The sequence below is a fragment of the Labrus bergylta genome, chromosome 2 (assembly GCF_963930695.1).
Source record: "Labrus bergylta chromosome 2, fLabBer1.1, whole genome shotgun sequence".
Classification (NCBI taxonomy): domain Eukaryota; kingdom Metazoa; phylum Chordata; class Actinopteri; order Labriformes; family Labridae; genus Labrus; species Labrus bergylta.
The window spans coordinates 14,138,082-14,161,141 of NC_089196.1; the positions used below are offsets into that span (position 1 = coordinate 14,138,082).

The 23,060-nt window shown below is 42.3% G+C and overlaps 1 protein-coding gene and 1 long non-coding RNA gene across 3 annotated transcripts; one reads left to right on the top strand and one right to left on the bottom strand.

The window, feature by feature from the left end:
* Nucleotides 1–1,620: 1,620 nt before the first annotated feature.
* On the bottom strand, nt 1,621–10,986 carry LOC136183159 (uncharacterized). Of its 2 annotated transcripts, XR_010668990.1 has the most exons (3): nt 9,266–10,986; nt 8,975–9,185; nt 1,621–3,466 (listed from the first exon to the last, which is right to left on the bottom strand). It is a non-coding gene; the product is annotated as an uncharacterized lncRNA (long non-coding RNA). The 2 variants fall into 2 exon arrangements; XR_010668989.1 differs by having other exon boundaries at nt 8,975–10,986.
* Nucleotides 10,987–11,164: 178 nt separating this feature from the next.
* nr2f1a (nuclear receptor subfamily 2, group F, member 1a) lies at nt 11,165–19,408 on the top strand. Its single transcript, XM_020657498.3, has 3 exons — nt 11,165–12,448; nt 13,893–14,420; nt 18,172–19,408. Exons 1-3 carry the CDS (start codon nt 12,016–12,018, stop codon nt 18,444–18,446), a joined length of 1,236 nt encoding a protein of 411 aa, XP_020513154.1. The 5' UTR covers nt 11,165–12,015; the 3' UTR covers nt 18,447–19,408.
* The last annotated feature ends 3,652 nt before the right edge of the window (nt 19,409–23,060 follow it).

Below are 23,060 nucleotides of genomic sequence, written 5' to 3' on the forward strand. Positions count from 1 at the left end.
CAGCACAATAACTTCATGCACAAGACAGAAGAAAGGACATGGTGTGCAGACATGCCCTTTTTCAGCCATGTCACTACAACCCTTCAACCTTAGCCTGGTGGGGTAAGGCCTTGCCATAGATCACAGTGGTTAACAGTTAGCTGTTCCTGCAGGTGTATAGGGAATGGCAGTAACTGCCTCCATTACAGGAGAGAATGGCCCAACTCCCACAGCCCCCTCCAGACAACCCTGTCATTACCCATCCATTGTGAGGCCTGAGAGGTAGCAGTAAGTACGGCAGACTTATGGCTTTGTTAGAGTGACTGGATGGTCTCCTCTGGCTCAGGATAAGGAGGGACTCTGGTGTGGAAGGATGGCCAGATAGAGTGATAGAGATGGAGGATGAGGATGAGGATAAATCCAACACCCATTGATATTTCACTAGACCGCTCCCCAATGCTCGTGAGTGGAGTGCATCCTGGAGGGTGGGGCAGGTTATTTGGTGCTATTTTTACAAGAAACGGGCTGATTTGTCTTAGGCCATTACCGTCTATTACAGCTGCGAGTCTTGGGGAAAAAGGTGGGAAGCGGCAGACGCTGGCATTCTGCCTAAAGAGAAATCAATGAAACAAATTAATCCTTCGCAGGCTGCGGTGACACAGTAATCCATCATTCAGGGGGCGCTTTTACACACTGAATCAGGGAGCGAGGCAGGGAGGTGGAGGGATTGGGGGGTCGGTGGGGTGTTCGGGGGGCTGGGTTGGTGGGTGCATGTATGAGGAGAGGTGGAGGAGTGTAGGAGTAAGGCTCTGGGGGACAGGGGGGAGACATGCACGCTCCGGTAACGGTGGGTGGTGGCAGAGAATCGAGTGGCTCTGGGGCCTTCCTCTACATCCTTGAGCTGCCTGTGGACATTCAGGGCAGGAGGAGGAGGAAGGGGGCATAAACACAATCAGCTGATACCATTGACATGGCCATGATTACACACAAACACCAACACGGATTTTCCCTGTTGCCTGTCGCTTGCTGCCTGCTTTAACCCTGCAAATGTAATGGCTGATGGTGATGGGAGTGATAAGCTTTATTTATTTACACTGGACATACAGGCAACAAATTGATCTTGAGTGTCTGGATATACCTTGGAAAGAATGGAGGAGAAATAGGGACGGAGAGTTGTGTATGGAAGAAGAAATGGAGGGCCTTTCTAAGTTATATTCTCCATCTGAGCTGAACAAATCTAACGTGTTGCATTGCATTGTGTCAGTTTAATTGTCCTAGCATTGATATTCTAAGTTAACATTCTAGATCAATACAGCCACAGCCCTTTAGTTTAGGACCCCCCCACCCATGGACCTGCACAGAACTCACTGATTCACCATTTTTCTTTTCAAAGCAAAGGGCTGTATAAATGGACCCACAGTCACCACAGTGATGCGCTAGTGTGTGACCAATCGGAGCCAAGATCCATCCATGTGATTGAGTCATGTGATCGGCTGTTCTGTGAGGAAACAGTCCCATCCAGGCCAAAATCCATGTGAAGCAGCTGTACCCTCTGATGATTCACACAACAGCCGACATCAAATGATATCACAATTCAACTGGGAGAGAAGAGAAGAAGAAAAAAAAACACATACGCACATATCGAGATTGATGTGTTTTTATTAAGCTCTTTGCTGTGTTGCATTCCCTTTTAGTAATATTACATCATTATAAAAAAGCAGTTCAAGAGCATGATCCACTCAGTGTTAAAGCTTTGTTGGTCTCCAGGCTCCTTTGTGGCTCTGCTGACATTCATCGGTGGCGACTGCGTATGTTTTTACAGCAGTGACTTGTAGCCAGAGCTCTGATGGAGGGTGGTGATGCTTAGGAAGCCGGTGTAAAAAAATGCAGAAACACAACAAGCTGAACCATTATTTGCCGTGTCATTGTAATAGAGGGTGCCACTTACCTTAACCAGCTTCCTATAGAGAAATGCCAACAGCTCTGCTTTCCTCCTTAAAGACACAGGTGGTAGCATTCTGTGGAGCGGCATGTTAGAAAATCTGAGAAAATAGTGGGTGGAGGAAGAAAACCGAGGGGAGGGTGGGGATGAGTGGATGTGAGAAGGGAGAGAGAGGCTGAGATTGGGCAGCAGAGAGGAAGGGTAATGGGAGCAAAGAGTGGTCAGAGAACAGAGGGAGGGTGGCGGGAGGAGAGGGGAGGGGAAGAAGTGAAAGGATGGAAAAATGTGGGGATATTGCAGCACAGCGGATGGTGTGAGGGAGGCAGAGTGAGAAATGTTGCCGGAAATGCTAGAGCCAGCAGCATGTGTAAAAAACCACACTGCAACATTTCTCATCCTTGACATCACTGACAAGCTTTCCAAGCACACGCCATGTTCTTTTAAAGAGCACGCTCGTAATATCCAAATCCTTTCGCACAGCTTTTTCCTTAAGATCATCATGTTTTGTTGTCTTTACTTCTGTGAACAAGGCTGATGTCCAGGATATTAAATCTAACCGATGCTGTAATTCTTCATTTAAAGGGCGTGTGCTTGAAGATTCCCACAGCAAATCCAATAAAAGTTGTTTGTTTGTGATGAGAACTTTCTCTTACTCACTCTCTAAGTGGAGGGAGAGACAAACAGAGAGAGGAGGGAAGGGGTGAGGAATGACGGTGGGAGGGGAGGAGGGGAGGAGGTGGACAGAAGATTGTTGTGGAATGTTTGCAGTTCTGGCCAAAAACTCGACCATCTCATTTGTCAGGCCTTGACCCCAGCTGCAGGGTCAAAGGTCAAAGGGAACATCTGAGGGAAACGGACTCGACTATCTCTCAAGCACACACACACACATACACACACATAAGTAAACACAAAAATATGTGCCAGAGTGCCTGTGAGAGTGTCTCTCGTTTACTCCCCGGCAGCACTCTCACACATAATTCAAGCTCATATGCAGTACATGTGTATACGTCATCATTAATATCCATCACAGTTGTATTCGTTTTATTAATACTGAGTGTTATGTTGACATCTAGCTATGAAGAGATGAGCTGCTTCTTTCTTTAAAAAAAAAAGCAAACCATGGTCTTTTTCCAAAACAAATAATTGAGAAGGAATTTGAGTTCCAGGATGCTTGGATTCCTTTCTGATAGGAAAAGCTTGGAATAGAACTTAGTAAATACAAACTGCAGTTTAATGTACTCTCTGCAAAAATAGAGCGAATTAAGCAGTCAAATTCAAAGAGTGGAGACTCTAAAATTCTATTCTAACAGTGATTAATGTACAACTAGTTTTATATTTAATGCATATTTAATATGGTACAATAATTCAGTATACCGTCATGTCGTGTGATCCCAGCCCACATTCAGCATTTACATCACTGTGACTGTCCTTTACTCAAACAGCCCTTGTCATAAATTATCTCATCCCAGTGTCAGTCCTTGCATCACACCAACAAGTTGTGTTGTTTTTCCTAAGCGCTCCACAGCTTTATCGCTGACTCTCTACCTGTGAAGAAACAAAACACAAACTCAGTTACAAAGGGCAAGAATAGCTCCAGTGATTCATAAACTCTCTGCAAGCTTCAAATTAAAGGGAGGATAAAGCACACAGTGCAGGTGGCCTGCTTCACCAGCGTACATCTGTCTGTCACATGACATTAAGACAGTGGCTGACAGAAGCCACACCTTGCACACTGAAAATGTTAGATTGAATTTCTAGTGACTTTTGTTCATGTATCTTAGCATACACATACTTTATATTGCTGTTCTCTTTCTCTCCGGCACCCCCTTGTAAGGAAATTAATTGTTATTTTTTTGTTTAAAAAGCAGCATATCTCCCTCTGTCCCCGCTCTGAAAAACAGACAGCAGGCACAGTAGCTGGTATTCATGCCTTTTTGAGATGCAACTCAAATCTTACACCTTTGTCATTCTTTGGCCGGAGACATCAAACAGGTGCTATGAATAATTTATCTTAAGAGTTTCACATTGATAAGGTCACAATCTGCCAGGTCTGGACTCTAAACGCAGGCCACCTTCTCATCACTGTCTTCTTACACACACATGTGCCCACACATGAAAACACCAGACACACGCCTTGTAGATAGAATAACATTAAATAACAAGGGGGTTTTGTCCATGTGGTTTCAGTTAGAAGTTAATGATATATTACAAAATTCTGTTTAAAAAATGTTTGCTTGGCTATTCTGTTATATTTTCTTAGCACTTCAGATGTTACACAGTTGTTTAGGTGTATTGTTATTAAATTAAAACTTTGATTTCACACCATATCCTTTTATATATTATATGTAGAGAGATTGAGATATATAAATGTATTGAATAAATTATGGCACCAATTATTTTCAGGGTTAATAAATATAAATCATTTTTTCTTTGCACAAACTTTTAAAAAAACGAGGACTATTTTTAGTCGTTAGTGTTTCTGTACTGATGCAAAGCAGACTTCATCATGCTCTAGCATGCTGATGGTTCAGCTACACTACATTTCTAATCAAGCCCCTGCTGCTTGTTAGTTTTGGGAAGAAAAAACTAAAGGGAAAAATAATGCAGCGCTGATATGTCACTCATTGAGTTACAAACAGAAAGTTGAACTACAAAACAAGTTCAACCTTTAGAGACAAAAACTCTGACCCATAGTCAGCGATAACTGGGGGACATCATAACTAACAGTATAACAACAATCTTCAAAGTAACCAAAAATGAGAAGTAAATTGGTTTGAGTATCTCTGTAAATGTTTCTGTCCCGGTTCAGCTTTGTCGAGTTTCATAATGTAGGCCTATTTGATGTGTATTTACTCACCATAAATATTAATGTGTGCATAAACGGCGGGTAAACTCGACCATACACTCCTCACTATGACAGTGACAGGATGAATGGTGATCTATGGCATCTTTTTTTTCTGTGTCTCCCTTTGAACACACAGGGAATCACCCCTCTACACGGGTTGACCCCCCCTTTTCCTCTATCTCTCTCTCTCTCTCTCTCTCTCTCTTTCTCTCTCTCTCTCTCTCTCTCCCCTAATAATCGCAACACTTCTTAAAAATTGTTTTGCACTCCTCTGTGTCGGAGGGTAATCTGGCTCTTTTGTCGCTCAGCTATATTTCTACTGTGTGTTGTCGGATAATGTGAGGATGGGATGAAAGGTAATCTGCGTGCAGAATTCCTAAAGCTTCCTTATCCTTGTTGAATTTCTCAAGAATTCCACCTTTGCCCTCCGGTTTCCCCGAAATAAATTACTTAAAGGGTGAGATGCCTTCTCGCGCAACCCCCTCCTCACCGTTTTTCTTCAGCCTCCTTTAAACGCAGTCAAACAGGTATCACGTCTTATTTCAAACCACTTCTTCCCTTTGGGCGGCACGGCTCCCTGGATACTTCACGCACACTTTGAAAATGAATTAATTTTCCAACTTACATAAAAATAGAACCCATGACATTTAAACTGTTGTGTTTGTCTTTACAATACTGCATTATGTGTATAAACTAAGAAGAACAAGTCGATTTTAATCCTAAACACGTGCCATTCATCAGACATTCGTCCTGTCAGTTTTTTTTGTGTGTGTGTGATGTTCAGTTTACTGTGTGTGTTTGGGCTCAGCTGCTGATTGATAAACTCCGGGTTTCCTCTCTCAGATGTCTGTTTCCCTTCATGTAGCTTCTGCTCCTTTTAGTTTGGTTTCTTGGTGTAGTACAAAATTACAGTGTTTGCACTGTGCAACCACGAGGGTTTGGGTGCTAATGGATTTATAATCTCCGTCTCTGGGACCATCTAAAGTAATTAGCACATAGGCTCTAAAGAAATGATGGTTAGTGAGCAATAAAGCCATTGCCCATAGCTTAAACTGACAGTCCCTTTAACTTAACTCCAACCTCAAGCCTAATTGGGAAAGTCACTGCAGTTATTGTCCTCAATTATAGTCTGGGATGCAAAAAAAAAAAAAAAAAACCTAGAAAGAGACTTAGATTCATCACGTCTGAAACTGAAGGGTCTTTCTCTGGAGACGCAAGCCTGTATTAAAACTAATGAGAAAATAATAATAACAATAATAAAGATGTGCTTTTCAGGGTAAAGAAGATGACTCAAAAATATAAACAATATTATTGTGAAGTTCCATTTTATAAAAAATAATAACATGGCTGTTATACAGTTACATATGCCCTGAATGCAGTGAACTTCTTAATAGAAACTTTTCACTTTACAGTTATAATTAAGAGCCATGCTATTTAGTGAGATCTTGTTGCCTGTTAAATGCCCTGGTTCTTTATTGCCTCCAGCCTATAGGCTCAACGATATTTCCACTATTTCTCACGAATGGCCTTTCCATTAAGAGCGATTAGATTATGTCTATTGAAAGTTGCTGATCCATAGAAAAAAAAGCCAGCGGATAAAAGGCGATTTCAAGTGACCTTCTCGTCCCTTTCACACCAATCTGAGCCCCCAGAATAATTTGGGGGATCAGATTTGGACAAAATGGAGCACCCTCTGGGCTACCCCCCACCCAAAGACACGCACACGCGCGCGCTCACACACACACACACACACACACACACACACACACACACACAGCTTTCAAACCCTCCTCCATTTCCAACACACAACCACACAAAGCAACAAAACGTCCAATTTAAACATTCAAATAAGTTTGATTCTTCTTTTGTTTTGTTCAAATCATCGGGACATGCATAAATATGACAGCGTTTCTGTTTGTCATGTGGTCAGACTTGCTCACGCTGAAATTCAGCCTTTTTCCCCCAATTGCTATTTTTAAATAATGGCCATAGAGGTGCTGAGAAAACTTGCATTAACTTGATTTTAGTCACTAGGTTTTGGTTGTAAAACTATGTCAACATCACAGTGGGTTCTAACAGGTCATGTCAGTTCATGTCGTTTTATATTTGAAAATTTCAGCATCATTCGAAATCACATTAATCAACCATTATTGACCAATTTTATTTATTTTTTTAATCGTTTTGCCATTGCAGCAAAACTGTTTGAATATATAAAACAAATAGCCTGAAACCAAACCTTCTGCAAAAACAATTTACACTCCATATATATTAAATGAAAGAAGTGACTAAGCACTGTCTTACTAATCATTGTGATATTTAGGCTGTACTGTCTGAATGTAAAACTTGAGCCGGTTTTAGTTTTATGGTCAAACATGTCGCACTAATGTTAACAAGCTCATCTGCTATAAAACATCCTAAAATTATCGTTAATATCAGTTGAAACTGTGTCACACAATTGTCAGCAGCATACGACTAGCCTACTTAAAAAAGTCAATTCATTACCGATGAAAATAAGGTTGTTGTCAAACTTCTGCAGACTGCATGGGGGTCACAGTCCAACAAGTGGGAAGTTACTTTGAAGGTTTGCAGCCGCATCTTATTGTGACACGTGCTCCACTTGACGATTAATCAGTGTCTGTTATTCCAACTACGTGCAACAATGTTTCACGACTAAACATACCGATCACTTTCTGTGTTTTTGTTTCGGATAATTTAAATTTGTCAGGCGTCAGGGATCAGCATCAGCTGTATGTGGCACTTTATAGACCGGCGTACTCAAACGTAGCACACAGCAAGAGGGCCCCTGGAAAAGAGAATCCCTCTCTAAACCCATATGGTGTATTTCTGTCTCTATGCTGTGGTTATAATCCAGATGTGATCACAAGCAATCAATAATAAACGGATCCTCGCCCATTTGTAAATCTCTACATCAGTTTGTACCGTTTTAAAAAGCTCTAAACGCCTTTCTAGCCATGTGTTGTTTTGTATAGGTGCCCTGCACTTCTGACCTCAGTGTTCCCCGGATTGATTCTGCTGCTTGCTGGTTTAGATGTACTAAAGTAGCATTGCATGAGTCCTATAACGTCATACTGTATCTGTGTAAGAAGAGCACAAGTAATTGATTACCACAAATTCGGAATTACTCTTGTTTTCTGTCCCTACTATTTAATCAATAAGGTCTTTTGTAACAACAAAAAACAAACTACATATCATAGAGAGAAATGTCACGTCTTTACTTAATCTAACCACGGATTATTGGATTTAGATAGGCCTAAATATAGAAGTCCCTTTGAACTAAAATATTCCTCATCAATAATTAACAATTAGTCAGAGCACTGGTTTGTAAGACGGCTGCTTATACGTAAATGTATTACCTGAAATATATGTATACATGTATATAAAATATTGTGAATATACATTTTAATAAAAGTTTATATTTACAAATAAGAAACGTTTCAATGCTTAGAATAGAAAATGGGGAAACACTCACAGAGAATAATTAATTAGCATGAGCTTTATGCACCCATAGGAGAGGATTAAGCTAAATGTTATTATGTAAGGTTATTTTACTAAACTGACTGACATGCAGTTTGTCCTGGAATAAGTTAACATGGCTTATATTGTTCCATAATTGATTAAATATCAGTTTTTACTGCAGCCTCTTAACACCATTTTTCCTGCTTTGATAAAACATAGTGTTTCATCATGCATTTCCACAATGTAACATTTTCTGACACATAATGTGCTCTTACCGGTGCGTAACATTTGGCGCCGCTCTTTAATATCTGCATATGACACTATTGTGCCCAAACTGGCACTGCTCTCCTTGATCAGCCTTTTAATCCGATGACACTATCGCAGAGACAAACAGCCCGCTATCGATCTTTTCATTATGTGGTCCAACAACAAATAGCCTTGCAGGTGAGGTGTACGCGACGTGTCCAGCGGTGCTTACAAGCAGCCTGAAATAACATTTCTCGTACCTGGTGTACAGATCAGAGGACGGCTCCAAAACGGAGAACGAGAGCTCGATAACCGGCGATAATGTGGAGAAAAGATGAGACAGTGTTAGAGTTAAAAAGTTGTGAGTGTGACTCTGCCCCGGGTCTGAAGTTAACGGTCATGTGGCGTGACAGAGAATTGAGTTTCGCGTTTAGAGCCACGCGCGTGCAGCGCTGCAAGAAGTGACAAATTTATATTGTACTCGCCTTATCTGTGGTTCCTTTTATCCAGGTAGAAAGCTGCTCCTCTTCTGCAAACCGCCGTCGCTCTTGCTTCTTCTTCTCTCAAAGTCCTGCTGTCCACTTTCTCCCTTTTCTATCGCCGCTTCCAGCTTTCTAATCGAGCCCCATACCCTGCTCCCCATTCGCTGTCCCTCTCACGCTCCTCTCCTCTTCTCCCGCGGATCCCCTTCCCAATCTGTTGAGTTAAATCTTAATGATACACTTACAGGAAAAAAAAAAAAAAATCTTTGTCCGATTTAATCTTATTGGTTTCACCTTTTCAAAGAGCTGGAGATATGGCCGGGGACTTTGAGTGGAGTGTCCGAGACGAGGACGGGAGAGAGAGCTCTCTTGTTGAATACTTAAAAACAACCCATCCCTCCTATGAGCTTCCAAAGGGGGCACTTGCATATTTACGCTCCGTTATATCTGCGAATATACTTGTTAACTGAAAAACCCTGTTCACAACCACTTTGTTCCTTTTTACCTTTTAAGAATTTCACGTTTTATGAATAGTTATTCTTTTTTTAACACGGTGAATTACCATGTTCTTAAATTAACGCACATTATATGTTGACTTTCTGTTCCTTATAAGCCGTATGAACACACAGTGTCTGTCTTTTTTGCTCTATTGTTTTTAAGCTTAAATATGTTTTATATTTATTATTTTCTCTTGAAAAGTTTTAGCTCCTTGCATATAACCATTCCTTAACAACTGAAAAAACGCAATATTGTACATTTTACGAAGTCAATAAGACTAGAGAAAGCAAATTGTAAAACTGAGGTTAATTTTATTTTCGAAATCAACTACAAGCAGTTAAAAATTAATGTCTGATGACTGGTGCATGCATTAATATGAGGTTGTAATTGTACAATGTACGCTAGATGGCAGCGCGATCCAGACATTTCTGAGCTGCAGAGGTGGTAAGCCTGCAGACACCCTCGTACAAAAAAGCCGGAATCCCCATGCAAATTCCAAGCAACTTCACATGATTTTGAATTACTGTCATTATTAAGACATAATGTGACACCAGCTCAGTGATAGTACAGACTATAGGACCTCTGTAATTATTGGATATTGCTTATTGCTCCGTCTAATTTTAGAGATTTTTTCGGCCGCTGGCACGACGTTCCGTTCGTATAACACGCTGTCTTTTATGCATCATTCTTCCCATTGACATTTTTCCTCCCTTTACACACTCGTTTTAACTAAATTGTAAGTTTTAATCAGCGAGACTGTGCCGATTACAGACTAGGCTGTACCGCAATGCGCATGCCAAAGACAAAACAACACGTGAAAATATGAATCTGCTTCAAACCAATATTGACACCCGCTACTTTTTATTACAAAGATAACGGTCCAAGACAAACCATATGGAAACTTTGGCTAATTACTGAGCCAGATCCCTCTTTTGCCGCTGTGCACAGTTTTTGGTTTATTTGTCGTGCGTAAAAGCTTTGTCCCCCTTGCCTAACCCCGCTTTTTCTGCTATTCTATTCAGGGTTTCTTCCTCTTTTTGGTGACAATAGACGGCCCATACTAATCAGGTTTCAAAGTAAATAGCAGCGCGGGGCGAGCTCAATGTAAATTGTGCCTGTCAGAGCCCCCAAGCCCATCCAGTCGTAGATGGCAACACTGCAAAAAATATCCACTCTCAGACGTCAGGCAGCTGAGCATTGAGTCTGGAAGTCTTGGATTTACCAACGCTGTAGAATAATCTCACAACGGAGCGAGACGTTTCCACTCGTTTCTCGTGCCAATCGACCTATCACTAAAATGTTCTCCATCTACAGTTTATTTGTGAAGGAATCTCCCCGTACACTCATTATCTCAAAATATCGACTCGTACAATTCATTAACAACCGAGATTGCAGTTGGAACTGGTGGAATTGTGTAAACCACTTCAACATTTTTTAAAACTGTATTTTCATGAAAAAAAATAACATTTTGAGATCTGAACACGAGACCCAGTGACTTATCTGGATGGACATTTTTTGCAGTGAATGAGCGGAGGGGGACTCTAACCAATGGAGAAAGAGAGAGGGCTTGGCTATAACCTTAGCCTCCCATTTTCTCTCTCTCTCCCTCTCTCCCCCCTCTCCTCCTCCTCCTCCTCCTCTATGCAGGGCTCTGGCCAGTCAGTCGCCTTTGATTATCAGTCTCCAGCAGCCCCTCTCTTGGCTCCTTGACATGAGCACCATATAAGGCGCAGCGATCTCCATAGAAACGTGTCAGTTTCAATAGTAGTGTCAAAGTTCACTATATACAGACATTCGCGCAGATCCCCCGTTTCGGAAACATTGCTCTGCTGGTCCTCTCGTTTAAGCGCATTCATTTTTGGGTCTCTCCTTCTTCTTGCATATTCTATTAGTTGTTGCTGTTGGTCTTCTTTTTTATCTTTTCTCTTCGTATCTCCATTCCTCCTGCTGGAGAGAGGTGAAACTATTCATGGGCACTTCATTCGGCGACGCGGTTTTCTTTCGCTGCCTGGCGAGATGATGAGCTGTATTTAAGAATATTGATGTAAAAATCCAGCTCTTCAGTTTTTCCTCCCATCCTGAACGACGAAGACGGGAGTGTAAAGGAGCCAGGGGAAGAAAAGAGAAAGGAATTTATCTCCGCAGCACTTTGGATCGCGTGTCTTTCCAGCGAAAGGTTTTTTTACTCGTCCATGTGAATCGCTCCTGCCTTTTTCTTTTGTGGCTATTTTACATCAAACTGCAATTTGCTCCGTCTGGACTCTGGTTTTCCTACAAGATTAGGGATTCCTGAATGGCTGACTGCAATTTACCTTGGAACTGGCCTCCCGATACTTGCCAATCCTGATCGGGTGCCTATTCAATCGCCCTCCTGTATTTTGAATGTATTGATCGCGCTGTACTCCCCTTCTTGCCCCATATGAGATTGTGTGCTCCGATTTGACTTTGCACTGCCTCGTCTTTTGAGATCTCGTTTTTTTCCCTTCCTCTACGTTTCATAAACACCGGCGATCATTTCGCTTTATAGCACTTTCCGGGGCCGAGATATGGCAATGGTAGTTAGCGTCTGGCGAGATCCGCAGGAAGACGTGGCCGGAGGACCTCCGAGCGGCCCCAACCCAGCAGCGCAGCCGGCGAGGGAGCAGCAGCAGACGGCGTCAGCTGCGCCGCACACTCCGCAGACTCCCAGCCAGCCGGGACCCCCGTCCACACCGGGGACCGCCGGGGACAAGGGGAGTCAAAATTCTGGACAGAGTCAGCAGCATATTGAATGTGTGGTTTGCGGAGACAAATCGAGCGGCAAACACTACGGCCAGTTCACCTGCGAGGGATGCAAAAGTTTCTTCAAGAGGAGTGTACGCAGGAACTTAACATACTCATGTCGTGCCAATAGGAACTGTCCCATTGACCAGCACCACCGAAATCAGTGCCAATACTGCCGGCTGAAGAAATGTTTAAAAGTGGGAATGCGGCGGGAAGGTGAATATTTATTTTAAAGCCCACTCATGATCACTCATCTTAGCAGCAGACATACGGGGCTGCCATGTTGCATTAAGGTCACAGTCTATATGGCTGGGCATACTACAGCCTCCATCCATGTTTTTTAGGGATGCTTGCATGAAAGATTGGACTCTGTTGCTCTGTAAGAGAGGGCAAAAAGGCCAGTGCAGCCATAGCAGCTCAGCTTTGAGTGCAATGATCGCCTGAACAAAGCGGCTCGTCCAGATCACTCTTTTATTTGACCCACTTGCGCTCTAAATTCCAAAACAATCAACTAAATGCAATAGATAAAACAGGCATATTTTATTGATTTAATTTAGAGCAGAACAAGAGACGTAGTGCGTATGTTGTTGTGTGTTTATCTGTCTGTCTGTGTGTGTGTGTGTGTGTGTGTGTGTGTGAGAAAGAGAGAGAGAGAGAGTGTGTGTGTGTGTGTGTGTGTGTGTGTGTGTGTGTGCGTGAGTGTGTATGTGTGTGAAGCTATAGTCTCTTCCATAAGTACGTGGCTTACTAATATATAATAGTACAAATGGGTTTGTAAATCCTGTGTGTGTGAATGTAAATTGAGCACACTACAAACCTACGTTTCCCTCTTGCTCCTCGTGCTGACTAGACAGCTCATACTGAATAATGCCGTTCAAGTTGTTCAGGGCTCATTGTTTTGCCTGCTGCATTACAGGCCGTATAACTTTCCCCTCTGTGTGTTAACTTTAGTGTGAAATTCCAATTCATGCAAACATCCCTAATTTAAAATATGGATTATGTCATGAGCACATGTAGGGTGCTAACTGTGTTACATTAATATTTTATTTTAAATACTAAACAATAGCCTAAATCATTATATTCCCAGCTGACCTTTTGTTATTCCTAAAATGTATAAATGTGATAGCATTTATCTGTATTTATCGATCGTATTTGTAATTTGTTCAGCCACATTTAGTGATTTTTTTAGGAGAGATAGAAACGCATAAAAATATAGTTGTGGAGTAATCAAAGAAGGCTACATATTACATGCAGTTACGCCTTGAAATGGTCAAAATACATTTATCAAATGTGCTTTGGTATATCAAGAAATGTGTGTTTTTGCTGTTTAAAGGTGTTCATTAACATACAGTTCATGTAGAATACGTCTCTAAATACAGATGTACATAGTATGGAGGTTTAGGGACTCAGCACATCTGTTTTGATGAGATGTTTAGGTTGTCGATAACCTAAATAAGTAATCTCTGCTATCTTAAATTCCTACAAACAGCACACACGAGTCAATATGTTTTGAAAAGCGAGCTGAATTTAGATTTCAGTCCATGCCGATTCTCTCAGAAGAAACACACTAGCTGTAGCCTGCATTACGCTTGTATTACTCATGAACAATGTTTATCAGTCCTGGATGCACATTTCCTCTTTTTCTCTTTCTTTTTGTCAGCGGTTCAGCGAGGACGAATGCCTCCAACCCAGCCCAACCCAGGCCAGTACGCGCTGACGAACGGGGACCCTCTGAACGGCCACTGCTATCTGTCCGGATACATCTCGTTACTGCTGCGGGCCGAGCCTTACCCGACTTCCCGGTACGGCAGCCAGTGCATGCAGCCCAACAATATCATGGGCATCGAGAACATCTGCGAGCTGGCAGCTCGGTTGCTCTTCAGCGCCGTGGAGTGGGCGAGAAACATCCCTTTCTTTCCCGACCTGCAGATCACTGACCAGGTGTCCCTGCTCAGGCTGACATGGAGCGAGTTGTTTGTGCTTAACGCGGCCCAGTGCTCCATGCCTCTACATGTGGCCCCTCTGCTCGCCGCGGCGGGCCTCCACGCCTCCCCGATGTCCGCGGACCGGGTCGTGGCTTTCATGGATCACATCCGGATCTTCCAGGAGCAAGTGGAGAAGCTTAAGACCCTGCACGTAGACTCGGCAGAGTACAGCTGCCTGAAGGCCATCGTGCTTTTCACATCAGGTGGGTGTCCTACATGTCACACATAGGGAAATTGAATCAGATGAGGCCTACATGCAGTAATGTTACGGAGAGGGGGACTACGGCTGTCGAGTATAGACTGGTCACAAATCTGACTTTACGAGATGTTTGTGTTGCCGGTGGAACAGCTATTTAGTCAACAGATTGCTCCATATCTACTTACATACATTCCCATGTCAGTTGTAGCCGCAGCAGAAGACGTGTAAACAAACCCAGATTAAGTGAGCGCATCAAGTTTTCTACTGCAGCACTCAGATCAATGCTTTTCAAATTCGGAGATAGTGTCAAATATACAACTTTATTTAAATATTGTTTAATTGCAGAGGTAAACTTTCTGTTTTAAAACGTCTGAGCCGAGAGTGTGCAGCTTCGGCTCCATACATTTTGAAACAGGTGTCAAATAATTGAGCGTAAAGATGAAATAGAGTATCACTGGGTGATATATGACAGCTGATGCTTTTATGGGTGTTGGTGCATGCTTTTATCCTTGTTTTGCGTTCACAAACACATGTCTTGGGGGGTTAGGAAATAATCCTTAGCAGACTGAGATCAAAAAAAGATGATGGAAGTTGACTCATGTGTCAGTACATCGCTTCTGTAGGAAGCAAAGAGGCTCTGCTGCAAAGATTGTTTGTAGATTCCGCTCAGCTGACCTTTTACATTTTCTAAACTTATTTAGGCTAATTTCTCCTGCCGCACGCGCTCTGAGAAGTCATCAGAACCAAGTTGAAAAAGTAACATACATAGTTGAAAGCTTAATTGATTGCTGACTGGGGCAGGGTCCTAAAGGTCATCATTTGTTCCCCGTGCGTAATTTCGGCGCTGTTTTGGAGTATGTTGTGTTCGAATAGTGGCATCAGGCCTGTTATGTCAGGGAGTCTGCTGATCACAGGAAAGACAAGTCTGAACTTACTCACGGGCCCCTCAGTACTTATGAACTTAGCTCAAAGTTTTGACCTCGTTGTCTGAGATTAGGCCCACTACAAAAATCTGAAATGTGCTTGTATATTTCCTATAATTGTAGACGCACGTGATAGAATGTATTGTTTTATTATGGTTAATGGATTTTGATTTATATTTAAATTATCCCTATTTTCAATATCCCTAGAAAGCGTCATAACTTTTTTCATATTTAGTGGGTACATGTGTAATTCAGAATGTTTTCATTATTATTTGTATTTATTTAATTGATATGCAGTTTCATAGGTACATTACTTTCACAACCTTTCAATTAAATATTTATACTTGGTTGTTATATGTATTGCACTATAATACAGAACAACTGTTGATACATTCTCCCATACCCCATTTAAATATCAGACAGACTGCATTAATAATAAGCTCCACACGATCTAAATCTAAATAATCCAAACTTGGAGTTTGACTGATCATACACTTGTACATACGGATTTAGGGAATATATTCGAACTACTTAACCACCTTCAACATTCAATTTTCATCTTTTGGAGGATACGACATTACCACAAAGGGTTTTTTTCTCTAGTAAGAGCCCTTTCTTTTTTTTTTATATTTTAGTGTCAGCTGCCATAATAACTACTTTTTAGCTTTGAGGTTTAGCAACTATGTCAATTTGACAAGCCCAATTTTGGAGGCTCACTGAGAGGAAAATATATGTTTTAATATAAATAAATATGATTTTTGCCTCAGTTTCCGTAAAGTGGCATCCTGTTAGATTCGACCGTGAGAAAACAGTCATATTTGTCTGTATTTTCCTTTTGCACGTAGCTCCCAGCATTGCCCAGAGAAACGTATACACACTTTATCATCAAGCATGTTTTAGTTGATCACTAAGTTATGTTGATATGGTTAAAACTGTTGTTGGCTATAACAAGTCATGTGGCACTCTGCCAGGAGCAGCGAAGACTGTTTGCCTTTAATAAGAGCACACTTATCCGAATTTGATGCATAAATAATGGCGGCCAGGCTAAACTATTTCATCACAGTTCAGGATCATTGTCTTACATCAACCCCTTATCCACATGTGCACATAGCAGCGTTTGCCTTCACCAACTCACCGCAGAAATAGTCGTATCTGGAAGCTATCTGCTCCCATGTCTCAGTGTATTGAGGTTGTAGGGTGCAGGGCTGCAGACAGGCCTGATGGAGAACTATGGGATGCTTTTGACTAGCTTTCTCTTTTCGCATATATCCAACCGCAGTCTGTTCTCTCGTAACCTCCTATACTGCTGCAATGCATCATACAAGAATATTTTACAAAAAGAAACTCCTGCTTTGAGTAATTTTAGCCATATTGATTCCAGTAGACTTTAAAAAGGGACACTCAGCGTTAATCCAAAGACATTTGCATACATGGGGCTCTGACCGGCCTGACTAAGGTCACAGTAAATCACCCCGAGATCTCCGCGTTGCCCCCGAGTTCACAAGGTTATTGTGCCTGGCCTCAGTGAGTTATAGCAGTGAGAAATCACGAAAGGGCTTAAAAGCCTCTGTCCGGCGTTTAATGTATTAGTGCTTGAAGACTGAAGCTGTCTTTCTTGTGTAGTTACTACAAAAGCTCAACACAGACTCTTTTCACTGCTCCACGTGGGACCATATATGCCGGCGGTTCTGCTGCCTGCGTTTACAGCAGTTTATAAGCAGTAGGACACGCACGTTTGGTTTGTGTGGAAAAAAAATAACAGTTCTCTTTTCTAACAAGCCTTATATGCTTTTGTCTATACTGAAGCGGGGCTGCAGGAGCCACCAGTGAGCAACAAAACGCCCGCCTCGCCTGCGTTGCTGCACAGGCTCATTTTCTGACATTTTATGTCGCTGCTGCGTGACTATTGACTTCACCTCGTCTAATAAATGTGATTGCTTCCAGCGGCCTGTCCTATAGGCTCCGTGGAAAAACAGGCCAAGAGTGGTCTATGGAGAGCAGAGCGGCGAAATGACTTAACAGCTTACTGCGGAGTAATTAGGTCACATTACATCCAGTGTAATTTCAGATTCATCAGTGCCGTTTATGTTTCCTTATACTTAAAACCCAAGAGTCCAGACATGACGAGCAGCCACCTTTTAGGCCTGTAAACCCACCATAACCCACCTTTCGCTCTTTGCTCTAGTGCCTCACCAGTCCTTCCTGCACGCGCTTACAGCCCTGTTTTCATGACATTTAGCTCCATATTCTTGTTGATTGCTGTAAGAGCAGGCACAGATATCATCCACCTTCTCCAGCAGAAAGACCCCTGTTTATTCTGTATGACAGTCCCTCTCGCTCAGTGTGACAAAGCATGTTTGGCCAGTGTGTTTGTTCATTCCACTTTGTCAATAACACGTAAAGGCTGATGCTGAGTGATAACCAGCGTGCTCTTTCATGACATAAATTGGGTATGGCAGCCAAGAGGTGGTTCTGTGTTTTATTTGTGGAATACTGTCCATACACACATACAGTATGGAGAAATCTACTGCGATGAAATTTGAGATCTATAATTGTAAATAATAGAAAAGTATTAGGTGTATTTACAATGACTTTTTCTATAAAGTATGTGTACCTCTCTACAAGGATGGTGACCCCTAGATTTTGGTTAGTTTTAATGATATATTATTTAATCCTATTATTGTAGCCAACAGTTGGTACATTACTTGTTACTGTACGTGTTAACAGCAAACTAATATCAGATTCAGGGACATTTCCACTAGCTCTTGTACCTTGGGGTTTCAGAGACGTGGCGAGCCTAACCACAGTGTGTTTTTGGTGTGTGTTTCTCAGACGCTTGCGGCCTGTCGGATGCTGCTCACATCGAGAGCCTACAGGAGAAGTCCCAGTGCGCCCTGGAGGAGTACGTGAGGAGCCAGTACCCGAACCAGCCCAGCCGCTTCGGGAAGCTCCTGCTGCGGCTGCCCTCTCTGCGCACCGTCTCCTCTTCGGTAATCGAGCAGCTGTTCTTCGTCCGCTTGGTAGGTAAAACTCCTATTGAAACCCTCATCAGGGATATGCTATTATCCGGGAGCAGCTTCAACTGGCCTTACATGTCCATCCAATGATCCTTATAAGAGAGTGGAAAAAAGCGAGGAAAAAAGGACCAAAATTCAGCAGCCCTCTTCCCGTCCTCCTTCAAGAAGACTATATATAGGACCTTTTCTGACAAACTTGGAAGACATTACTTTTTTTCTGTCTTCTGGGACTGATATGGAATACATTATGTACAGAAAACTATTGGAACTGGACTTTACACCTGTGTAAATCCACCCTCATCTTCAAGAACAATACTCTTCATTTTGTAAAATACTAGTCTTTATTTTCCTTTTTTTTGTAAAAAAAAAAAAAAATACAAATAAAATGAAAAACATCATATGCGCAGTAAGAAAAAAAGAATCAAGACTTAGCGGGAAATAATGTTTTCCAAGCAATTATAAGAATTGTCCTGTGTCTATGTACCTCTCTGTTTTGTATTTTTTCTGGTTCTAAACCAGGGTTTCTGTGATTCTATACTAATAATTTTTGATATAACCTTTTGCTTCTTATAATGAGTGCGATATATGTTGTCAAAGCTATGTTCTCCAAGAATTAAAATTGAAGTGAGAATTTAAAAACAGAAAAATAAAGAAATTTAGACAAATAAGAAACAGTCTAATCGCTATGACAATATCAACACTGATGGTTGAACTTTTTTTCCCAATTGAAACGATGGACCTTGCAACAGCAGCAAACTGACCTCCAGGACATTTTTAACTGAGAGGACGTCTGAGGCACCTTTTCGCCGGCCATGAGTGTGCGTGGAGTCGATCATCAGTCAAAGAGGAGAGACATGAAAATCAAAAGCACTTTTAATATATCATTTCAAATACATTTTGTTTGTTTCGTCTTGAAAATTTCCATTGTTTCTTGAATTTTATTGGTTGTTGCCTTCAATTTGCTTACTCCATGATGCAGCTTTTTGCAGAAGGGTCGGTTGATGAAGTTGTGTGATGGTGACTGTACTATTAAAAAAAGAAATAGGCAACGATGTCTCCTTCTCAAGCATTTTCATGTGGGTTAAAGTCAAGGTGCTCGGGCTTATTTTAAAGCATGTAAGGGTAAAATCTGTGCGCTCCTGGGTTCTACAAGAAAAACACAAGCGCAGCATTGAGCTACTGACACTGTCCAGCATCTAACACTTAAACATATCAATCTGAATACTGTTTGCCTTTATTACGAGGTGATACAACGGGATTTAGTGTGGTAATTACACAATGGCTGCATACCTTACACTGAACAAACCGACTGACATAACTGGCGAACACAAAGCAGGGCGGGCTATACGTGAGGAACCACAGCAGTGCGCGCTGTGCCAGCCTGTGAGCGCATTAATGTTTAATATTTTTCCCAGACAGCAAGGAAAGCCTGCGAAGCACACAGAGCCACCTCCATCTTCTATACCTCCTGTGGCGTAATCAAGGTGATTCTCCACAAACCAAACAATCCACCCCCCCCTCTCTACCCCTGTCTTAAAAACCTCTGCCATGATAGTGCATGCCTCAATATTGATGTGGGCGTCATTTGGCAAAAGGGTTAGGTCCCGCTGCAAAGCTGCTGTGATATGCGTGATCAATCTGGAAAATGTATTTTACAGCATGTAAGCCAGTCGATAGGAACACCGAGTGTGATGCATTGTGTGGGAATAGAGAGAGAGAGAGAGAGAGAGAGAGAGAGAGGGAGGGAGGGGGGAGGTAGAGAAACTATGCAAGTGTGCCCGTGAAGGAGACAGAAAGAGACGTGGCCTTGCTTTGCCTGATACATTCACAATATAATGAGTACATCGATAAGTCCTCAATGTGTTAGATGGCTCACATAGAGTTTCTGTCCTTGTATTGGTCCGTCTCTGCACGTGCGTTCCTTCTTTTTGTCTCCAGGAAGCCCAGTTATAGACCCAGATCTGCACTCACTGTCATTACTGCCTTAAACTCACACCTAGAGTGATAAAATGTGATAAACTGGAAGGCGTTATGAAGGAGAAAATGGGGTTTTGGTGTGACAATTATTACATTTGCCTGTTGGCTCTGCCCCCCTCCCTTCTTCTTCATCATCATCACCAGACGTGTTGCTTGTGTGCCATATTGCCCACATCTTCCTCTGCTGACTGACAGTGATGAGGGGCAGGAGGACAGGAGCAGAAATGCATGCAGCACGATGCACAGTCTTAGTTTGATATCGCCATATTTGTTATATGCCTTACAGGAGTGGGGGAGGGGTATTTGTTTGTATTGCCTGTCTCGTTCAAAAGCTACAATATGAAGGTATTAATTAGCTCGCGCTCGTGCTGGAGGGATGCTATAGGTTGTGCTTTAGGTTTGTCCTCAGATGCTCTCTCACAGGGATACACTTTTCATCCTCGTGATGAATGTGTGTTCAGGCAGATTGTACCTATTAGCTCCCAATCGACCTGTCTGCAGCGCGGGGTCAGTTTGTCAGACGCCTTGTTGTTGCCTAAGCCACTGTACAAACACAAACGTGATATTTCTGCAGGTTGGATCGCTGTGTGCTTTTTGTGGATGTGATTCTCCTGGAGCTGTGGGTGAGATTAAAGTGGTAGAATTAGCAGCTGATGGAGGTGTTCTTTTCTGATTTGCACTGGAGGAAGCATATGCCAAACATGTATCCAAAAAATGACCCACACCCATAAAAGCAGCCTTAAACATAGCCAATTATAAGCACTTGTATAATGTATTTATCTAAATAACACAGAGGATCTTTTCCTGGACAGCATGTGAGAATAAGTGTTTCTTTTTTTCAAAGAGAAAGAATCTGGCTCCATCGTGGTCATCACACCAGTCCAGCTCGTTTTAGTTTTATGTAGCTCTGGACTAAATTGTTTGTTGGGTTATTAAACGCAGCTTTCACCCGCTTGTCTCCACATAATGTATTCTAAATCCCTCCAGAGTAACTATCTTTTATCCTCTTGCTAAGAGCATTCGGTTATACAATTGTTACACTACAGGCTATAAAAAGCAATAGTTCAAAAACAGATGAAATGGTGGCATGTGTTCCTAATTAACGATTCTGTTTGGGCAATACAAACAAAACGTACAAGGAAAAGAATTATTTTTGTATTTCGGCTGCGGATCATTTTTGACTCTCTTGCTTCGACAGAAGCTTAAATTAGAATATTATGCAACACTTTAAATACTGAAATAATCACCATCAAATATCAGCTTTATTTTTATTATTTATGACCTTGTGCTATGATGACAACACCATCACTAATCTTATATTCGATTAAATAAATTGAAAGGGAAAGAGCACTATGGCAGTAAAAGCACTGTCAGATCGCTCTGTAGCTGCGGTGGGTAAGAGAGATGGATATGTGGCACACTGTGGGCCCCATTTGTGTCTCTGTAATTTCGGAAACTCCGGTTACCAAGTGTTACTACGAAATGAGTTAAATAACCATTTACCTTTGTCTGGTTTCATTCATCAAACCACAAGTGGAGGACTCCTAACACGGGGGGCTATTTGTTTGCTTTACACAAGCAGCTGGGTGCGATTTCACGTTTGAGATATCTGTCTGAAAGCGAAACATTTATTATCCTAAGTTGTCAGAGAACCTATTTCTCCAAAACCGTCAATGCAAGCGGCAGGTTTTATGCAGCAGTAGAAATGTCCTATTGGCGTCACACGTCACTTCATTTCACTTATAGGAGCCTAGTTTCCCCGGTCACATTTGACAAATACTGTTGTTTGAGACAATAACAATTTCCAAGTAGCGGCTTCGTGTATGAATGGGGGGCCCTGTGCAGTATGACATAGCTTATTTCTCATATTGTCTTGTGCGTAAAAATGATGACAACACAGGACAACAAGTGCTGCTCTGCGCCTGCAACGCACCTCATTCAAACAAGCTCTCAAAATGGCTGGGAACGGCGAACAGAGAGGACATGTGCAGAACTAAATTGATTCCCGGGGGATGTTGCGTTATATCTCAGCAAACAACCCATGTATTCTGTTGTATTGACTGTACACAGTCAATGGAGGATAGACGTATATCTTGTGATTACAGTGTGCTGCTCTGAGATCAGTCCGCGGACCTCATAGACAACCTTTAAGCCATGGATCAAATCCAGCCCTGCGGGATATAAAATATCCCTAGTTGTGAATGTAACATAAGGGGGACGCCTCCCGGGGACGCCTCCTCGCGTCCGTGTGTGTTTGTGTGCACGCAAGTCAAAAGTGTGTGTAGGCAATGGTAGGCTATTTTAAAACGTGTGTGAGGTCTTTCTATATGAATGTGTGCGGGCGCGTTCATTGCATGCCCGTGCGTAAAAGCGTGTATCTACCAGTGTGCGTAAGCATGTGTGCGCGCGCTACTGGCCGCAAGAGCAAAGAAGAGAGAGAGAGAGAGAGAGAGAGAGAGGTGGTTGTGAGAAAGCCCGGATCGCTGTGTAAGCGGATCCCTTTGTGTTGATTTAGGAAGACGTTTGCTGTATATAACGTTCAAGGCTGATAATATCATTGCCTGGCCAGATAAATAAAGCATTGGCCAAAACCATCGGGTCAGCTATCGATCCGCTCTTTCTCCCTGAGAGAGAGCGAGAAGAGAGAGAGAGAGAGATGGGGGGAGAGGGAGGGGGACAAGAGGTGGTTGGGGGGGGGGGGGGGGGGGGGGTTGAGAACTAGAGGGA

Excerpts from the sequence above, each read along its gene's own strand:
- nr2f1a (XM_020657498.3), top strand. The coding sequence starts at position 12,016 with ATGGCAATGGTAGTTAGCGTCTGGCGAGATCCGCAGGAAGACGTGGCC. Across the intron at positions 12,449-13,892 it reads AGTGGGAATGCGGCGGGAAG|CGGTTCAGCGAGGACGAATG; the intron begins GTGAATATTTAT and ends TCTTTTTGTCAG. Across the intron at positions 14,421-18,171 it reads CATCGTGCTTTTCACATCAG|ACGCTTGCGGCCTGTCGGAT; the intron begins GTGGGTGTCCTA and ends TGTGTTTCTCAG.